Here is a 20,697-nt window from a genome sequence, read left to right as displayed (position 1 = left end):
TCTATTTCCCATGAAGTGATGGGACCGGATGCCATGATCTTCATTTTCTGAATGTTGAGCTTTAAGCCAACTTTTTCACTCTCCACTTTCACTTTCATCAAGAGGCTTTTGAGTTCCTCTTCACTTTCTGCCATAAGGGTGGTGTCATCTGCATATCTGAGGTGATTGATATTTCTCCCGGCAATCTTGATTCCAGCTTGTGCTTCTTCCAGCCCAGCGTTTCTCATGATGTACTCTGCATATAAGTTAAATAAGCAGGGTGATAATATACAGCCTTGACGTACTCCTCTTCCTATTTGGACCCAGTCTGTTGTTCCATGTGCAGTTCGAACTGTTGCTTCCTGACCTGCATACAGATTTCTCAAGAGGCAGGTCAGGTGGTCTGGTATTCCCATCTCTTTCAGAATTTTGCACAGTTTATTGTGATCCACACAGTCAAAGGCTTTGGCATAGTCAATAAAGCAGAAATAGATGTTTTTTCTACAACTCTCTTGCTTTATCCATGATCCAGCAGATGTTGGCAATTTGATCTCTGGTTCCTCTGCCTTTTCTAAAACCAGCTTGAACAACTGGAAGTTCATGGTTCACGTATTGCTGAAGCCTGGCTTGGAGAATTTTGAGCATTACTTTACTAGCATGTGAGATGAGTGCAATTGTGTGGTAGTTTGAGCATTCTTTGCCATTGCCTTTCTTTGGGATTGGAATACACTTACAAATACACACAAGTGCCAGGAACTAGGAAGCACTGAGCCTGGGAAGTAACGTGAAGCTGTGTCTTAATTCTGGGCATGGTTAAGAAGGCATGGTTAATTAAGGTTTTCAATGACTGTGAAGCTGGGGAAAGCCCAGCCAGGAGAAGGATATTGAATCTCATTGTCTTCCTGCCCTTTGACCGTCTGCCGAAGACCATTAGTAAAATAGCTTGATTCCCTCCTCCAAAAAAAGAATGTATGGTTAAGTCATGTTCTAGAAAGAGCAATTATTAAAAATAAGCTATTTGATCTGTGCATTTCAATGTCTATTCTACCTGACAGGCTGTGAAGCAAGTATATTTAATCTTAAAAGGTGAAAAACATAAAATGTTCAATAATATGGAACCCAAATACATAAAGGGAATCTGACAAAAGACACAAGCTCAGCATCCAAGCATATGTAGTAATATGTTGCATATGTTGTTTCTTAAAGATACGGCGATGTATTTCACAAAACAAAATGGAAAATGTACACTCATACTGAAAAACATGACTTACTCTAATCTGTGTCTCTGAAGACAAGATTCTTGGTGGGCAAAATGGGGAAACTGAGGTAGATAAGTATCTCATGCAAAACTACATTCACAGAGAAAACCAAAACCAAGGGTAAGTGACCTTATCTTCCACGAAGCTGGTGTGTGGTAAGACTAAATGCAGGAAAAATAACCACTTTTCTAGGCAACGTGAAGGCCTTTAGGGACCTAGCCAGACTAAACCTGAGCCATTCACCAGATCGATGACCTAAAGAAAAGGGTGGTTTCACATTTCCTCCTCACCTTTTGCTCACAGCTTGCCAATTGTTGATTAAAAAGTCCTTTGCAACATATCGGCCAACTTCAGATGCTGCAACAGCTTCGATGACATTTGTTTCATTAAAAGTGAAAGGAGACACAGTGATGGCATAATCCATGTATCTGCAAAAGCACATTTGGCAGAAAATAAATATGTAAAAATTATTCAATAGAAAGAATATAAGTGGAGTTAAAAATCCCATATGGTTCTAAGTTAGTGGTGCATAAATATGTTTCATATTAATTCTTACATTAGCTCATGTCTGTTTTTCTCTCTTTAGTTTATTAATTGCATTCCTCCACCAAGAACCTTTTCAAGTTAAGTTACAATAATCACCTGTTCAGTATCCGTGGATCTTTACTGCAGCTCATTGCATAAGCAAGTTGAATCCTTTCTTCTTCCTCTGTGTTATTATTGTAGATTTTTAACAAAAAATCCCATTCTTTATCATTTCCCAAGGCAATGCCATAACATAAAATAACATTTTTAATTGGATTAGGTATTCTGTAAGATACAACATACAATGAAGTTATCTAGGTTGTCACATATTTAGAAGTATGCTGCTGCTGCTAAGTCACTTCAGTCGTGTCCGACTCTGTGCGACCCCTTAGACGGCAGCCCACCAGGCTCCACCATCCCCCAGATTCTCCAGGCAAGAACACTGAAGTATAAATCTAGAAAAAATGTCTGCGATCTCAGATATGAATATCAAAAGCTGGAATCTAGAAAAGCAACCGTGAAAACTGTCATTCACACTAATATCTTGAAGTCATCAAATTAGTTTAGAAACTAAGGAGATTTGAGGGAGAAACAAATTAGAATAGTACAAACAGTGTATGTTGATAATTTTGTTCAATTTCATATATTATTATCACATTTTCTAAGAGTCCATCTGAGGGCATATATTCACGGTAATATAATAACACCAAAATGACAAAGTATTGGTCTCAGCTGTCAGTGAGGCTGAAAACTTAGAGATGCGCTGATGCACTTTTATATGTATGAATAAATAACCATAAAGACCAACCTAAATAAGCACAGGTACTTATTAGGGAATGCCCTGGTAATGAGAGGTCCTGGGTGAGAATCCAGTGTATAATTTCTGATCTACTGTGAACTGCAGTGTTAGAGAAGACTCTTGAGAGTCCCTTGGACTGCAAGGAGATCCAACCAGTCCATCCTAAAGGAAATCAGTCCTGAATAGTCATTGGAAGGACTGATGCTGAAGCTGAAACTCCAATACTTTGGCCACCTGATGCGAAGAACTGACTGATTTGAAAATACCCTGATGCTGGGAAAGATTGAAGGCAGAAGGAGAAGGGGACGGCAGAGGGTGAGATGGTTGGATGGCATCACCGACTCAATGGACATGAGTTTGAGCAAGCTCCGGGAGTTGGTGAAGAACAGGGAGGCCTGGCATGCTACAGTCCACGGGGTTGCAGAGTCAGACACGACTGAGTGACTGAACTGATTGTTATGCACAGACCTACATGAGACAATTCTCTGTGTGCGTGTATCTGTTTTTAAAGGATATTTGAAAAAAAATAAAAAGAGAAAGAGATTATGTAAGTAAAAACAAAATGTTCCTTCCCAGAGTAAAAGCATGAAACATTGAGAGACATTGTTGGTGCTGAAACAGGGTAAAAAGAAAGGCAATTACAATATGACTCTTACTCATTCTCTGGATGGTTCATCCAGTTTCTGAAGAGTTCTCTGGACAGCTGAAGACAGTCCTCAAGACCCAACAAACATGCAGTTCCAAAAACTTTGTCCAGTGATATTCTTGAAGGAAAAGTCAAAGAACATTTATTTTTCATTACTACATTTATTTTTTTCTGCTTCCAAGAATATGTGTTTCATAAAAAGATGGGTATTTTAAAAACATCCTTCCAATAATATCAGGTTTGTTAAAAAATAGCCTCTGTGGATGGCAACTATATTTAAGATTCAGCGAAAGATTTGCTGAGACGCTCTCAGGCACCAAATAAGCTCTCAGATGGATATTTTTTTGAAGGTAAGAAATAAATTACTGCCATCCTTCATCTCCCTCAAACACAGGTATACACATACACCACATCTGTTATCAATTTATTTTTTCTCTCTCATACAACAATTGGCTTACAGATTTTTAAAAAATGACTTTAGAGTATCTGATATAATACACTTAAAAATAAAGTTCTTTCTCTACACAGGAAAACAGAGGGAATGGTTTATTTCTCTCCTCTGACGCTATGCCTTCCCTCGCTTCAGCTTCCATTTTTCCTTCTGTTCCTCCTGGCTATTAATGTCATCCCCAGAAAAGGAATGGAGGTTTCTGTTTTGTTTTTATAGTTGAGCAGAGGTACATGTTATGACTGCAAAGAAAGTAGGTTCAAAAGAACATGGAGAGGAACAATGATAAATCCAGATAAGTGTGACATGTGACTCCTCACACTCTGCAGTTTGGAGTCAGAGGTAAAGGAACTCAGAAGGGTCAGAAGTTTTTCAGAAAATACAAGAGCCAAATCTCCTTTGTTCCCCCCTCCCTCTGGTTTGCTCTCTGCCTGGCCTGACCTTCTGATAAGCAGTAGTAGTAAGACCAGGGGTGGAAGCCTTCTGAGAGACAGCTCTGACCACTCACTACACATTCACTCCTCTCCCCACCCTTCCCAAGCTGGCAACAGCAAGAAGGAATTCTCTGGAAGCACAATCTAACTCCCGAGGTTGGCCCCAGGATGCTACAAAAAACAGGTCGCTTCAGGCCAGTGTAGGAGAGCCAAGGCCACAGCTGGTTAACAAAGGTGCCGCCTGGTTGGGCCCTTCTGCTCGCTCAGACAACTTGCCTATCCACTCTCCATTCCAGCTCCTCCCCCTGTCTTCCATCCATCTGTAAATCCAATGCCCTGTCCTTCTAGTCACACTCTCTAGGCTAAAATCTCTCCCCTTTTAGAAGGAAACCCATGAGAGAGAATAATCACCTTTTGTATAGTTTGTATTTTTTGCTTGGTTTAATTGACTTCAGCTTGATGTTGACTAGGGCTGGAGATGGAATTCCTGCACCGTTCATGGTTGGTCACAAATCCCCTCTCTAAATCTGGAAGGCCCGCCTACCTTCTGTCACAGGGTCCTGCGGCCCTGTCTTGCCCTTCACCCACTTCCCAGACTAGCATTACGGCTTACTCCCCCACCAAACCAATGTCATTCACAATACTTGCTCATGCTCACACACCGGTGACTGATACAGGTCACCGTATGATGTTTGATGACCGGATCATTAGTCATCAACCTCCCTCATCATATTTGCTAATGTTAGAATTTCTATTTGACATACGTAATGAAACTTTTCCCTGTTTCATCAATAACACACCGAGCGGAAAGTTTTCTTCTGTGGCCTTCCGATACCCTTCATTTGCATTAGCTGGTTTTGCTTAGCACAACTTTTCACCAATAGTACAACTTACTTAAGATTTCAACCAGTAGCATAATAGTTGAGAATATAAAGCTATACACTCCTGTGTGTACACGTATGTGCTTTGCAAGTAAATTAAGATCCCTAACTACTATTTCCCATTAAGATATATGTAGCTCACCAATCTCAAAGCTACTATTCTCAAATTGCACACAGATCTCTCAGTGAATCGTTAACTATTAGGATCTTATTTTATGAATCTGGAAACCTATCCATTAATATGAATCATTTAATTCAATTGTCACTGTTCAGAAAGTACTTACAGAGCTAAATAGTCCTCCTGCAAGGCTGTCACATTTTCACGGATCATAGTTGAGTAAGTATTCCATATTGAGATAAGTCTCTTCAACAGATACTTCTATAAACAATAAAGAGAATAGTAGTTAGTTCTGCTCACAACACTCAATTTGCACTGCCTTTCCCTTGTCTGAAAAGACATTAACAGAGAGGTGACAGATATTTCTTCAGAAATAAACTTCATTTGTTACTAAATATTTGATGATTTTAACATTTTAGGTTCACTTTCTTCATAAGAAAGCGATATGTAAACAACACAATGTGTGTAAGCACAGTGCCTGGCACATAGCAGGAGCTTAATCAGTATCACCCACTCTTATTACTTACTATCATCCCAGAATTTCTAGTTGTCTTTAAAATAGAGGGAAAAAAAGGGGAAAATATAAGACAAACTTTCTACCTTGAAACTCTCAAACTTTCATGCTTAGTGTGTGTGTGTGTATATATATATATATATGAAAACAAGGAACACTGATTTATGCCTTGGACAAATGTAAACCCTGGATCCAAAATAAGATTTCTTCAACTGAGCTATTGCCTGGTAAATAACAGCCTTTTTACAGTCATATATTTACCAATACATCCCTCAGAATAGTATCATTCATTGAAATTCTTTAAAAATACAAGTGTGAGCTTTTACTTCTTTACTCACAGGCCAAGGATCAGATGTCATCAATGAGCCACCTCAACCCCACAGACATCCAAGCGCCTTCTGTTGGTCACTATGCCCACATTCAAGTATGTTCACATCAGCACTTTAGACACTAGATGAAAGAAAGTCTGGAACTCCGAGGTGCTTGTGATTTTGCTCTCAGAGGGCCCTGGAAACTCACCTGAAATCATCACCTAACACATCTGCTGCTTTGTTTGTAGTCCCCAAATGTCCGAGAGGCTGCACCCAAACTTAGGCTTTTCCTATGCCATCTATCTTATGATCACTGGATCACTGTTAAAGACCTAATAATGGAAATTTCCCCTTTTACTGATGCTATTTTCCCCTTTTATAAGGACAAGATGGCACAGTCATTTCTTCATTCATTAACTCTAATTTCCACATCTCTCTTCCCAATATCAAAAACAGCTTCAAAATATTTACTTTTCTAGAACATTGCTCTCTGGTTTCAAGTGCTGGTCCTATAAATCAGAGTATATAAATTATGGATATAGAACCATGAAAGGTCATTCTGTTTACCAACAATCTTTTAGGAAAACAGTTGTTAATAGACACTATCCTTTCTTTATATAAAAAAGAAAAGTATATCGTTTCCAGCCACTTCTGGTTTCTTAAGACACACTGACACCTCAGCAAGAACTCAATACCTTCTCTCATACACAACTCCCAGGGCAGATCTACAACCAAGGTATTTTCTTTTAAGAATAAGCAACTGTTCCTAAGAAAATGAATATATACAGAACTAACAGGCTCTTATTTTGGGAAAGACTAGTTTCACAGATGCTACCTAAAATATGGAAGGAAGATGAAACAAAAGAATTATTTTTAAAAACCATCTCACAAAGAATGAATTTACCTTTAACAATGGATATATGTCATGGTTGTTCCCATCAGAAACAAGATCCCTGGTTACTAGGTTCATCAAAACTGCATGCCACACTATGATTTCATCTTCTTCAGCAAGGTACTTGGTTAAATCAAGTGCTGTTTCAATTTCGATATAATCGTTTCTGTTTGGTTTTTAAAAAAACAACAAAGATTCAAAAAAGCCTTTCCTTGCTAAATGATCTGCACACTTTCCATGTTTGTTACATGATTCAGTGCCTGATTTCAAGAAGGTATATGAAATTGAGAAACTAGAGGGCAAAGGTCCCATCTCGTTGATAAGGTGGAACCCAAGCAATGTTGACAGGCTCTCCATTTCAATTTGATAGATTCAAGGTCAATGAATACAATAAAGTAGCAAAGAAGAAAAATATAGGTATGTGATGGGAGGGACAGGGGAGGCTTTCTGGAGGAGGAACTTGAAAAAAGAATGAAGGAAGGACAGGATTGGAATAAGTAGAAAGATAGAGGAAGGCAGTTAGGACAAAGAGGGGGTTCACAGCAGACCAACTTAACCAAGGCAAGGAATTTCTTTTGTGTGTACTGAGAGATGGGGGCTAATAGGTAATCAAAAGTGTGGAGAGGCTTGACTATCAGGATAAAGAATTTACATTTGGTGGGAAGGTATTTAAACAATCAGGGTAACATCATGAAATTGATGCCTTAAAATTTTGTTTCAATTTGTGCTGCAGAAGACAGAATAGAATTCTAAAGAACTAACAGCTAGAAGCTAATGTGACAGGCCAGGCAAAGGGTGATGCAAATTTGACTTAGCGAGGAAGCAATGAAGGTGGTAAGTGACGTGAGAATCCAAAAGACATTCCCCAGATCCCCACAATGAATAGATAAGACACAGTGACTTGATGAGAGATGGAGAGAGACAGGAGGGTCAAGGATATCTCTAATGTTTCAAGTGGGGGGAAGAGCAGTAGTACCTTTGACAAAGAGAGATTGATAGTAGCAATTTAGAGGCAGAAATAAAGTTCAATGCTTTTGGTACTGAATTTAAGTAACCTCAGGATGAACAGAAGACAGGAGGAGACAAGTAAATACATAGATTTAAAAGTCATCGACATATCCTTTACAAACGTTTATTGAATACCTTATATCTGGTGGGCACTTATATTATTATATACATAATAAAATGACCACTGAAACCACAAGAAGGCAAGAATTACTCAGAGGAAAGATAGAAGAAAATAAGACAACCATGACTGGTCTTAAAGATGCTCAGGGCAGCTGGAAAAAGAAGTCAGATACTGGAGGAGAACCACATTTGCACACTGAAGTCTCAGGAAGTCAAAAAAGAAGTTTGCAGGAGGATGTGGTTAACAATACTAAATTCATGGTCATCTCAGAGAAATGTTTCAGTGAAGTAGTGGGTGGGGAAATGTGCTCTACGTCAAGAGGGGAAAAGTCGGAAAAAAAGGAGGGAAAAATATGCAGACATTCATCCAAGAACTACAACAGGTGAAGGAAAGAGAAAATGCACTGGATAATTTATTATGTGTGCTCCTTAACTTTATTGTCTAAAAATTTAAATTCTGATCATACATTCATTTCCCTGGTTAGAAACTTAGCAGTAGAGTAAATCCACTATCAATGAAATCAATAATTCTGTAACACATTAGAATTTAGGCTCATTAAAATTATACATACAGGTATTACCTTTGGGTAACAAAAATCACTTCAAAGTCCTAACTGGTAGTCTATTCATTTCCAGAAACTCTTTATTTTGGATATATCAGTTACTTTATTTCCTTAACTTCCAATATCTTGGAATAATATGAAAATATCTTTCATAATCTTCCTAAATTTATCCATTTGAACATTAACAGTCTTTACGAATGCAAGTCTGAACTAAATGTATGTTACCTAAGTTTTCACTCTTGATCTAGATTTTAAAATAATGATTCTTATACATTTTGTAATAATCCTATAAATATTTAAACAGTATTACTTTTTCCTATTTACATTGTCTCTACTGCATCCTTCTAAAGGTTTTCCTTTAAGGGCTCCCCCCCCCCCTTTTTTTTTTCATGGAAAGGCATTTTATTTTAAATATAGCAGTGTGTACATGTCAATCTCAAACTCCAGTCTATCCCTCCCTTCCCCTCAGGACTTCCCTTTAAAACATTAAATTTTCTTTGCTGCTCCTTTAAGAGCCTTTCAAAATTTCTCCATGATCAGTTTAAATCTTATTTTACCAAAGTTAATTTAATCAAAAATACACGGGACTTTCATATAATTAACCACCAAATTTTGACTTGACAAAGAACATATATTCCTTCTTGTCAAATTGTTATAAAAAATACTGTGTCCTGTGGCTTTCATTCTTATTAGTAGGAAATGTTATTGCTCTTTCCCAATGATGACCTTTTTTGAATTGTCTTTTTTTCTAATTTTTTATTGTTGCAAAATATGCATAACATAAAGTTTGTCTTCCTAACCATTTTAAAGTGTACAGTCCCCTGGTATTAAATACATTCATATGTATAACTGATTTACTTTGCTGCACAGCAGAAACTAACACTATAAATCAACTGTTCTCCAGTAAAAATTTTTTTAAGTACATTCATAATGTACAGCTATCATCACTAGCCATCTAGAGAACTCTTCTCATCTTGTGAAACTGAGACTCTGCACCCATTAAACAGTGTCTCCCCATGCCTGCCCCCTCCCACCCCAGTCCTCGGCAATCACCAATCTTTCTGTCTGTGGTTCTCACTACTCTAAGTAGCTCATATAAATGGAAACATACAGTGTTTGTCTTTCTGTGACTGGTTTATTTCACATAACATAATGTCCTCAACTCCAGTACTTTTGCCTGGAAAATCCCAAGGACAGAGGAGCCTGGTAGGCTGCAGTCCATGGGGTCACTAGGAGTTGGACTAGCGACCCCATAAGCGACTTCACTTTCACTTTTCATTTTCATGCATTGGAGAAGGAAATGGCAACCCACTCCAGTACTCTTGCCTGGAGTATCCCAGGGACGAGGGAGCCTGGTGGGCTGCCGTCTATGGGGTCGCACAGAGTCGGACACGACTGAAGCGACTTAGCAACAGCAGCAGTAGCAGCAGCAATGTCCTCAAGGTTCATCCATGTTGTTGCATATTCCATCAACTTTTTAAAAAAATTTTAAACCTTTTATTTTGTATTGGGGTATAGCCAGTTAACAACATTGTGATAGTTCCAGGTGGACAGCAAAGGGACGCAGCCATACATAGACATGCATCCTTTGTCCTCCAAACTCCATCCCATCCAGGCTGCCACATTACATTGATCAGAGTTCCGTGTGCTATGCAGTAGGACCTTGTTGGTTACCTATTTTAAATATAGCAATGTGTATGTGTTTGTCCCAAACAAACCATATCTCTTCCCCTCATCCTTCCCCTTGGCAACCGTTAAGTTCCTTCTCTAGGTCGATGAGTCCCTTTCTGTTTTGTAAGTAAGTTCATTTGTATCATTTCTTTCTAGAGTCCACATGTAAGGGATGTAATATGATATTTCTTCTCAGTCTGACTTACTTCACTCAATATTACACTCTCTAGGTCCATTCATGTTGTCTAGCAACTTTTATATCATAAAATTTCACAATAACCACAGAATTTGACCCTAATCTTAATAAGTTAGGGCTTTTATAAATTAAGGAGCCAGCTTCATAAGGATGAGGTTATTGTTTTTGTAAATTTCTTAAGCTACACTGTTAAATGATGAGAGAAGAAAATATACTCACTTAGACAAGGAAAAGGCATCATCAACCAGCTGAAGTCTATGAATAACAGGAATAGCCTGCAGATGAGATCCAAAAACGCTCAGGAAAAGATGAGAACATTTTTAGTAGAAAAATAACTTTCAAAATAATAACAACATTTCAAGATCATTGCTGCTTACAAAGCACTTCCATGTGCATTATCTCATGTTCAGAGAAATGATCATTTCTAAGGATAATTTCCATAATTTATTTATTATACATCTGTTTTTGATAAGCGATCCCTTTGGACATCAATCATATGGCTTCAGTATGGCTGAGAGTTCTGCCAAAATACTCTGTGAAAAACAGCGTGTTAAAAAATAAAACGGGAAGCCAAGTTTAAAGGGCCTCTCCAAAACAAAAAGTATACATTAATTGTATCACAAGGTCCAAATTGTTGTCAGGGGACTTTTTGGCATAGAAAGCCTTAAATAAATATTACTTAGCACTATTTTGGCAATGCTGAGGTACTCTTTTCAGTGGTATCTCTCTTCTCAAGAGTTTAGTAATTCAACACACTACCACCAACAGAGCCCTTTGAATCATGAAAAGGAGTCAACTGCCAACCTAGCTTCTCAGGCTTCTCTTTGAGCTGCCAGGCACTGCCAGGCCACAGGACTGTCTCAGCTTGTGTTCCAAGGGTCCCAAAGCTTCCTACAGCATTCCTTCAACTGCAACACCCCACCCCCGACCCCCGCCAAGCATATTCATATATGTGGTCCCAGAAGATTCATCTTCACAACCTCCCTTTGAGCATCTGAACAAGCAAAGCTTAATTCTTTCCTTGGCAGTAGTCACATATCTTTCCTGGAAGTAATAATAATACTTACATTTTCTAGATTAATATTAATAGTAGAAATGTTTTGTTTGCTCAGCAATTATGTTGTAGGAATAACTGACTTCAGTTTTTCAATAAGTAAAATCTACAAGGGCTTTGGAGAAGGCAATGGCACCCCACTCCTTTCTTGCCTGGAAAATCCCATGGACGGAGGAGCCTGATGGGCTGCAGTCCATGGGGTCACGAAGAGTCGGACACGACTGGGAGACTTCACTTTCACTTTTAACTTTCATGCATTGGAGAAGGAAATGGCAACCCACTCCAGTGTTCTTGCCTGGAGAATCCCAGGGACGGGGGAGCCTGGTGGGCTGCCATCTGTGGGGTCGCACAGAGTCGGACACGACGGAAGCGACTTAGCAGCAGCAGCAGCACAAGGGCTTCCCAAAATCATTGCTATAATGGCATGACCTAGTGTTTCCACAGCTAAGACTGCCCTTAGAAATTTAAAAAAATTTAGCTACTCTGAAAAAGATTTTTAAATAAAGTATTACTACAGCTGGTTTTTGTACCTTTATTCAAAAGCCCAATGATAGCTCTTTTAAAATTACTGATCATGTTCTGAATGCCTGAATTAGATTAGGCTTCTGTTAAACATCATACATACATCATCTTATTTAATCTTCACAAGTTTTTAACATTGGTCCATTATACCCAGTATTATACAGACAAGGAATCCAAGGCATGACTGGCTAAATAAGAGGCCCAAGGTCACACATCTGGTAAATGATGATCAAAAATACAAACACAAGTTGATCTGACCCAGAAGCCAAGCTCTGCCAACTCTGTGCACTGCCTCTTTTGCCAGACTCACTGGGCGATTCACAGAAATTCTGTCAGAGACACCTAAGATATCTTTTAGTTCAACACATGAGTTTTACAAATGGAGTCTAAATGAACTGCCCCAGATTTCATAGCAGAGCCAACTCTACAGACTTCTAAGCCAGTATCCATCTCCACTAATGGAGATTTGGTTTATTTTTTTTATTTTTATTTTTTTTTTAGGTTTTTAAAAAAAATTTTAATAAACAGCAATCATTTTAATTCTACTGTAGAAGAATTACCAAGAATTATTCAAGATTTAATTGCATCAGGATAAATTAAGCTTCCATGTGGTTTAGATACAACAGATCTTTGCAAAGCTAAAAAAGCTTACTGACTGCTAAACCTTTTACATTAACAGTTTAATTTTCACGTTACCAACTGTTCTTATAGCTTATATAACCACTGACCATTTTCTTCAAAATCATTTAAAACGACTGCAAAACAAAGATTTCCAAAGTCTAGGAAATAAGTAAAATTATATCAATTGGAATATTTACCTTCTTCAAAGAAAAAAAATATTAATGGTTTGATCATTTTCGACATCTTTGCCAGAGTTGAGAAAAATGAATTCACTTGGAATTTTCATTTCAATCTTGCCAGCAAACACTGCAATACTTAGAAACTATTCACCAGCCTTACACTCCCATCCAACATCTTCATCAGTCTGGGTTGAAGGCTTGCTGTCTCGACTCTGGGTAAGAGGATCCTCAGGGCTAACCAAGAGGCACACCAGCTCATCAGCAGCCCTCCGACCCCCACCGAGAGGACAACAAAGCAAGCCCAGCCCATCTGCATTCATTCTGATTTGCAACAATAAGACAAGACCTGAATGGGAAGATGATGGAAAACTCAAGGGGAAATGGTCTAAGAGCTGCCTACTCCCTCGGGCAGCGTGCCAGCGAGCTCATGTTGCTGAGACACACACAGATCCACATCTTCCACGCAGTCATTGCTTACTGTATTTTTAATTTTGATTAAAAAAAAAAAAAAAAAAGGTGTGATTACACAGAAAACATCCTCCTCTGCACAAACACAAACTGAGCTGACGCAGTGGGAAACATGTGTCAGCACCCCTTCCAGTGCCCTACCACTGGCTCCCCTGGACGGAGCTCAGGAGCTGTAGTACTCAAGCAGCTTCTCATCCGTAGGTTTCAGAATCTTCTTGTCTGCCATGTTCACCACCCATCCGGGAGCCAGACCAAAGAAAATCTGCCGTGGATCCTTCCGAGAACTGAGCATTTTGAAGAGTTCGTCTTTAGTGATGTCGGGTAAAATATAGCCATACTTCTTGGCGAGCTCCAGTCTCGTTTCGGGAAATCTGGCAGGATCCGCCAGATAGCCTCGATTTCTCGCGTCAGTGTAGTAGGGGACTAGGGCCTCGGGGGGGGGAGCATCCGCTTGGGAATGGGTTGTCCACGGGGAAAGAATGGGATGGGTTTGCACAGAATTTCCAGGCTTCGCGGGTCATAGAAGGCGGTCGTGACGACACCCCCGTTCTTCTCGATGGCGGCGATGGCCAGCTCAGAAGCCAGCTGAACTTCGATGTTAACTTCTGCCTTAAAGGTGTCAGCGCCCTCCTCTACCAACTGGACTCCATAGTCCCTTTTAGATGGCTGGATGGTAACACCTCGCCCGTTGACCAGCTGGGTTAAGTCAATAGGTTGTGTGGGATCGATACGGCCCAGGTCAATCAGGTACTGCAGCCTGTTGAGACTCAAAGGCTGATACTGGCGTCTGAAGCTGTGTCCTTCATTAAAGCCGTATTTTGGGATTTGAAGGTAAAATGGAGTCTGGCCTCCTTCAAAGCCCAGCGGGGGCCGGGTTCCTCTCTGCCATTCTCCTTTGTGGCCCCTGCCACACTTCCTACCTCTTCTCTGACCTCTTCGTCGTCTTTGCGGTTTCCTGGAGCCCGGGTTTGGCCTCAGGTTAGCCAGGCTCACACGAGGCAGGGCCCAAAGCAGGTCCAGGGCCCAAGGCCCTGCTGCACCCCGCACCGGGCCAACCATGACCCGCTTGCATGAGACGCTGCAATGGCGCCTCGGAGATTTGGTTTAATTCAACCAAGTCAAGTCTGACTGATAAGAGCTAGCCAATATTTTAATTTTTATATATTGTATAATAATTTAGCTATTTGATACTTTAAAGTGATATTGGATTATTATTGATATCTTGTGAATTAAATTATCTCCTTGGCCAGAAGATGAAAATACAATTTTTAGAAAATTCACATTTTCTAGCATTTATGTACTGGCACCTATTATGGGCTTAGAAAGTTTTTTGTTTTGGCCACACCAGGCGGCATGGGGGACTCTTAGTCCCTATTCAGGGTTTGAACCTGTGTCCCCTGCATTGGGAGTAGAGTGTCTTAACCGCTGGACTACTAGGGAAGTCCCTAGACAATTTGTTTACTTACATTATCTCTAATTCTCACAAGGAATAAGAAAGATATATTATTCCCATTTTAAAGTGAAGAAATTGAAGCAGAACATTTAAGTAACTTGCCTAAGATCACAAAATTAACAGTTAATCGGAAATTATTTTGATTTTCACTTAGAAAGGCAAAATTATTGTGGAAAAGTGAGAGAAATGTTCAAAAACACAATACATTCAACCAAAACCTCTCTTTTCTAAGAAAAAAAAATCCAGCATGCCTTGGTATGAGGGGTGGCAAAGAGGTCAGGTTCCCACCAGTCAGGTTAATAAAAGCTCAGCCTATAAAGTCTAGAGAGTACAGTATTAATGATATTCAATAAAAGGTATAAAAATAAAACTTACCTTATGATCTTTTTCAAGCTGTTGATTTAATTTCTTCCAACCTAATTTATCATAGTTAACTCTATAGTATCCAGTCATATTCAAATTTAATATCACCCAGTCATGATCAGAATCTGAAATTTGCATTTCAGGAAATACTTCTACAAAGAAATACGTGAACAGTTTGAACTGGTACATTTAAAAAATATTTCACTACATGTTTTACTATGCCCTCTTAATTCTAAACAACAATCCAGTAAAACAAAAAGTAAAGATATTCCAAAATATGTATTGATCTTACCATATATTTTTTTCACATACAATGACTTTTGATTAGAAATGTTTCTTTAAAGCACTATGTTCAACAAGAATGATATAATATTTTAGTTTTAAATAAGCTATTCAAAAGCTAGACATTTTAATATTTTATTCTCTGCTTTTATGTGTGTGTGTGTGTGTGTGTGTATACACACACATATATTTGCATATATATGTGAAGGTATTTTTAAACATTTGTTACTTACTGCTGCTTTTATCTAGCCAGACTAAAGACTGTGTAGTTCCATTTTTCATCCAAAGAATAGGTATAATCCATGTGTCACTTTTTGGAAAAAAAGTGAAAACTTCAGTTATTGTTCACACATAAGAATAAAAGCTTTGAGCCAATATTAAATAAGATGATAAAATAAAAGAACTCAAATTCTTCAGTCATTCCTTGTGGATATGACCTCAGAATTGTTCACTGTTGTTTCACAAGCCAGCTTTGGCTATTTATTTATTCTCTTGTGCCTCACAGATTTGCTTCTTCTTGCAACTCAGGGTAGCTTCTAAGGTTCTCCTGTATCTGAAACTTTCAAAGCCTGTTTATATTCAATTACAGCCATCTGGCCTTACTCAGGGGTCATTCAAATGCTGCAGACATACCCAAAGCTATCTGTGCCAAGAAAACTGAATAATCATTTAAGAAGAAAAAGCATGACAAACATTTCAAAATGCTTTTCCACCTCAAGTCTTCTCCCAGTTTGAAAAGTGTTCAACAGCAATCAGCCAGATTATTCATATTCACTGAATGCTGGCACTCTCCCCGTGTTGGTGGATGTGACCTGGATGAAGTCACTGACCACGAGGAGGACATTAGTCATCTGAAGGCACACTTGGAATTTAGGCAATATTTCCAATCTTGCTCAAATGCTCGCACGTCTGGCTTCTCAGACTTTGAACTGAGAGTCTTTGTTCATATGATAGCTAAGGCCACCTCTTCTCAAAAGTCATGAAATATCACAGGGAGAAGGGACCTGCAGATCTATGTCCTCCCCTGGAGTTTTAAAGAAAGAGTGGGACAACCTGAAACTTTGGGTGATGGTACATGAAAATAAATTACTCATTTCTGCTTATACTTAATACAATGTGATCTGAGAATCAAACCCTCTATCAAAAACAGTTGAAAACTATCTAAGAAGTTAAGGAAGAAAAGGAAACGGAAGGAGAAAGTGGTAATGCTAAGCCACGGTATACTTACTATCTCATTTCACTTCTACAACAATCCCCTGGGGTTTGTATTATTACATTTGCTTTATAGATAAGGAAACTGAAACTCAGAGATTTTAAATAAGATTAAGGTTTGAATTTGGGATCTATAACTCTAATATTTTATGTATGGTTACAAAAGCACACACACACACGTGTGGGCATACATGCACAGAATTATTCCTCAAGGATGTGGTTACCATTCAGTTCCATTTCTAGAGAAGGGAAGATGACCTGGCAACCAGATCCCCTTTTTTCTTAATTAACATAAGGTCATTCAGATTCTATTTTACTGGCTTTCACACAGAATTCTGCGTAATTCATTACCTCTGTCTAAAGGACAAAAAAGAATGCCTAGCACTCAAAGCTTTGGTTGTGGGTGTGGCCCTAAGTCCCAGGGGAGGAACACTGCAAGAATGCCTAAGGCAGGCCTCTGGCCTTGCTCAGGGCCTCAGGGGCTCTGCCCCGTCCTAGCCCACAGTAGCATCCGGCATGGAGCACTGCATCACCATCCCCAGGTCATCTCATGGAAGGGTGTGCACCCAGTGGGAGTTATGCTTCCTCATCCATAGGCTGGTTTCCTTTTGATCAGAGCTCAATCCCAAGGAAGGTGAAGACAGGAGCAAATCTACCTACTTGTGGGTTAGAAGAGTCTGATTTTTAACCTTTCCAAGATAAAATGGCTCCTGTTTCATGACACCCGTGGATACATTTAAGGTGATAACTGGAAAACCACTCTGGTGTGTCCAACTGTCCATGATGCTTTTTACTGTTGCTGGCAAAAGAATTTTACTCTGGTCATCTATGGCCTGTTTTAAAAAAAACAGCACAAAAGCAGTTATTTACCATCCAAATCTTTTGAGGTAGCCAACTCCTAAAAGAAACTATCAATACGTAGTGATTGTATTTCTCATTTATATAGTAAAATCCAGTGGGGAATTTCTGCACCAAATTTAATTCTGTTCATCTCTGTATATATGAGTGGTTCCTTAGTTCATCCTTTCACTCATTCATTCAATCACTGAACACAATTTTTATGGATCTAATATATGCAGGCTCTATTCTGGGCACTGCAAACATAGTGTGTGTGTTAGCAGTCGCTCAGTTGTGTTCAAAATGCTGTGGACTATAGCCGACCAGGCTCCTCCACCCATGGGATCTTCCAGGTAAGAATACTAGAGTGGATTGCCATTCCCTTCTCCAGGGGACCTTCCCAAGGACCTTCCCAACCCAGAAATTGAACCCAGGTCTCCTGCACTGCAAGCAGATTCTTTGCCATCTGAGCCACCAGGGAAGCCTGGGAATACAGTGGTGAAGACTACAGAAGTAACCTCTGACTTAAAGGAGTGTCGCAGACAAGGGAAGGGGGTTTTCCTGTGGCATCAGCACACACACATGGCCTCACGATCTTACAGCACAACACAGCAAGCACATCGCAGAGAGTGAGAGAATTACCATTTGGAAATGTCTCCATAGATCATCTTGCTCAGCATTTGAGTAAGAAAACGTCTCCAAATATGACTGTTAAAATAGAAAAGGTAAGGTTAAGATGAATAACCTGCCAAAGCAATTCATGTTTACCGTCTTTAGGTAACAACAATTTTGTAAACTCACCTTAAGTGCGCTGATAAATATTTTCTCATTCAAGAAACTAGAAAGCATCCGGGCCAGAGACGCTCCCTAAGACATAAGAAGTTGTCCATCATTTGAACAGAATTCAGTATCTAAATACTGACACATTCCATTTTGGTACGCAAGATTTTGGGCTGTGCTCCTCATTGCATTGTATACCTCAGTTGAATGTCTGGGTTAACCCAAAATGTGCTAATAAAATAAACTGTCACTAATTAATAGATAAAAGATGAGAAAATGCCCTACGTATAAGAATTCAGGGTACAGAAAACTTTTTAAATTGAGATACTCACACGACAAGTATAAATAAATAAATGTTGCCTGTCATTCCAGTTCCACAAGGATCAGCAATTAGCCGCTGTGGTTGCCTACTGACAATGTCCCGGGGTGGGTGTAGGGGGCAGGCAGGGGGGATTCAGGATGGAGAAAACAGGACAGGTTGTTATGGTGCATATCAAAGGGATGATTTCAATGAGCCCAGATTCTTGCATCTTCCCATACACATATAAGCACTGAAATCATTAACTGAGATATCAGTTCCTTGTGACTAGCAGTAATCTTTTTATACCTGACTGGGTGTTTTTCCCAGGAACAAAACAAAACCAAGCCTTCAGCTATATCCTGGCTCCTCCCTTATCTCTTTGGAACAGTTTCTCAGAATACTCTGAGAGGCTGTCTCCTGGGCTATAGTCCTCTGTGAGGTTCCTGAATAAAACTTAACTCACAGCTTTTATGGTGTGTACTTTTCTTTCAGTAACACAAGAACAAATTTCCACTAGGCAGAAGAGTTCACCTTAAAAGTATCCAGCTGTCTGTCTATATTAAAAAAGGTAGATGGCATTGACCACCTATTACAGATTAACATTTACTAGATAAGAACTGATTTAACCACGTTTTCTGAAATCCATCTACCGAATAATATTAAGGTCTTTGTACCAAAATTGTGTAGTAGCACATTAGTCTAGAACCCAAAGAATCCATTTTATGTAGCTTTCTGCAAGAGTGCAGCACAAATATAAACATGAAACTGTTTTACCTTGTTGTAAGTAATTAAGTCAAAGAGCTCATCTATTTCATTGGTTTCTGTGAAACTTTCCACCTTCATGGAGACGGCTCTAGACACTAGGGCGTGATCTTCTCTGAGCACACCATGTAAAATGTTAGAAAAGAAGATCTCATTCTAAAAGGAAAACATTGAGACACACTAACTTCTGAGACATCACAGAAACAGGAAGTTCAATGTTCCTAAAATATTTTCAGAAAAACTATCATTGAAGAGCGGAAGAAATCAATAATTGAGAAGTGCTCTTTGGGCTACAATGTGCCAAATAAGTCAGGAGTCCTTGAATAACTAAACTCTTGTGAAACTTTCCTTCCCACTTGGTTTCCTTTTTTATTTCAATTTAAAAAATCAATTTAAAAAGTTAATGTGGTTTCCAAGACAGCCATCTATTGGGTTGGCCAAGAAGTTTGATTTTTCCATAGGATGGAACAAACTTCTTGGCCAACCCAACACATTCCTTACGTAAGGAGGTCCCTGACCACCCAGACAGGTCCTCCAGGGCACAGCATCTCTAGGTGGTTCTAATGCTCTACAGTTTTATTGGTAACTTTATTCAGTTCAGTTCAGTCGCTCAGTCGTGTCCGACTCTTCTCGACCCCATGAATCGCAGCACACCAGACCTCCCTGTCTATCACCAACTCCCGGAGTTCACTCAGACTCACGTCCATCGAGTCAGTGATGCCATCTAGCCATCTCATCCTCTGTTGTTCCCTTCTCCTCCTGCCCCCAAATCCCTCCCAGCATCAGAGTCTTTTCCAATGAGTCAACTCTTCGCATGAGGTGGCCAAAGTACTGGAGTTTCAGCTTTAGCATCATTCACTCCAAAGAAATCCCAGGGCTGATCTCCTTCAGAATGGACTGCTTGGATCTCCTTGCAGTCCAAGGGACTCTCAAGAGTCTTCTCAAACACCACAGTTCAAAATCATCAATTCTTCAGCGTTCAGCTTTCTTCACAGTCCAACTCTCACATCCATACATGACCACTAGAAAAACCATAGCCTTGACTAGACGGACCTTTGTTGGCAAAGTCATATCTCTGCTTTTGAATATGCTATCTAGGTTGGTGAAAACTTCCCTTCCAAGGAGTAAGCGTCTTTTAATTTCATGGCTGCAGTCACCATCTGCAGTGATTTTGGAGCCCAAAAAATAAAGTCTGACACTGTTTCCACTGTTTCCCCATCTATTTCCCATAAAGTGATGGGACTGGATGCCATGATCTTCATTTTCTGAATGTTGAGCTTTAAGCCAACTTTTTCACTCTCCACTTTCACTTTCATCAAGAGGCTTTTGAGTTCCTCTTCACTTTCTGCCATAAGGGTGGTGTCATCTGCATATCTGAGGTTATTGATATTTCTCCCAGTAATCTTGATTCCAGCTTGTGTTTCTTCCAGTCCAGAGTTTCTCATGATGTACTCTGCATATAAGTTAAACAAGCAGGGTGACAATATACAGTCTTGACG

At 39.4% G+C, this 20,697-nt stretch overlaps 1 protein-coding gene and 1 pseudogene across 1 annotated transcript in view; both read right to left on the bottom strand.

Annotated features, from left to right (window-relative positions):
• The window catches only part of LOC105004483 (aminopeptidase Q), a 129,198-nt gene that overhangs the window by 9,925 nt on the left and 98,576 nt on the right, over window positions 1-20,697 (bottom strand). Inside the window, exons 12-23 of the mRNA XM_010862104.1 lie at window positions 19,211-19,354; window positions 18,157-18,222; window positions 17,998-18,063; window positions 17,179-17,351; window positions 15,540-15,616; window positions 15,037-15,176; window positions 10,584-10,639; window positions 6,819-6,972; window positions 5,256-5,350; window positions 3,219-3,326; window positions 1,881-2,048; window positions 1,529-1,666 (exon numbers count right to left, since the gene is read on the bottom strand). Coding sequence (XP_010860406.1) covers window positions 1,529-1,666; window positions 1,881-2,048; window positions 3,219-3,326; window positions 5,256-5,350; window positions 6,819-6,972; window positions 10,584-10,639; window positions 15,037-15,176; window positions 15,540-15,616; window positions 17,179-17,351; window positions 17,998-18,063; window positions 18,157-18,222; window positions 19,211-19,354 — 1,385 coding nt within the window. The remainder of the gene's footprint in view (window positions 1-1,528; window positions 1,667-1,880; window positions 2,049-3,218; window positions 3,327-5,255; window positions 5,351-6,818; window positions 6,973-10,583; window positions 10,640-15,036; window positions 15,177-15,539; window positions 15,617-17,178; window positions 17,352-17,997; window positions 18,064-18,156; window positions 18,223-19,210; window positions 19,355-20,697) is intronic.
• Window positions 13,211-14,267, bottom strand: LOC105004471 (annotated as a pseudogene).

This window comes from Bison bison, unplaced genomic scaffold, assembly GCF_000754665.1.
Source record: "Bison bison bison isolate TAMUID 2011002044 unplaced genomic scaffold, Bison_UMD1.0 scf7180017864476, whole genome shotgun sequence".
Taxonomy (NCBI): Eukaryota; Metazoa; Chordata; class Mammalia; order Artiodactyla; family Bovidae; genus Bison; species Bison bison.
This window is presented reverse-complemented; position numbering and strand designations above follow the sequence as displayed.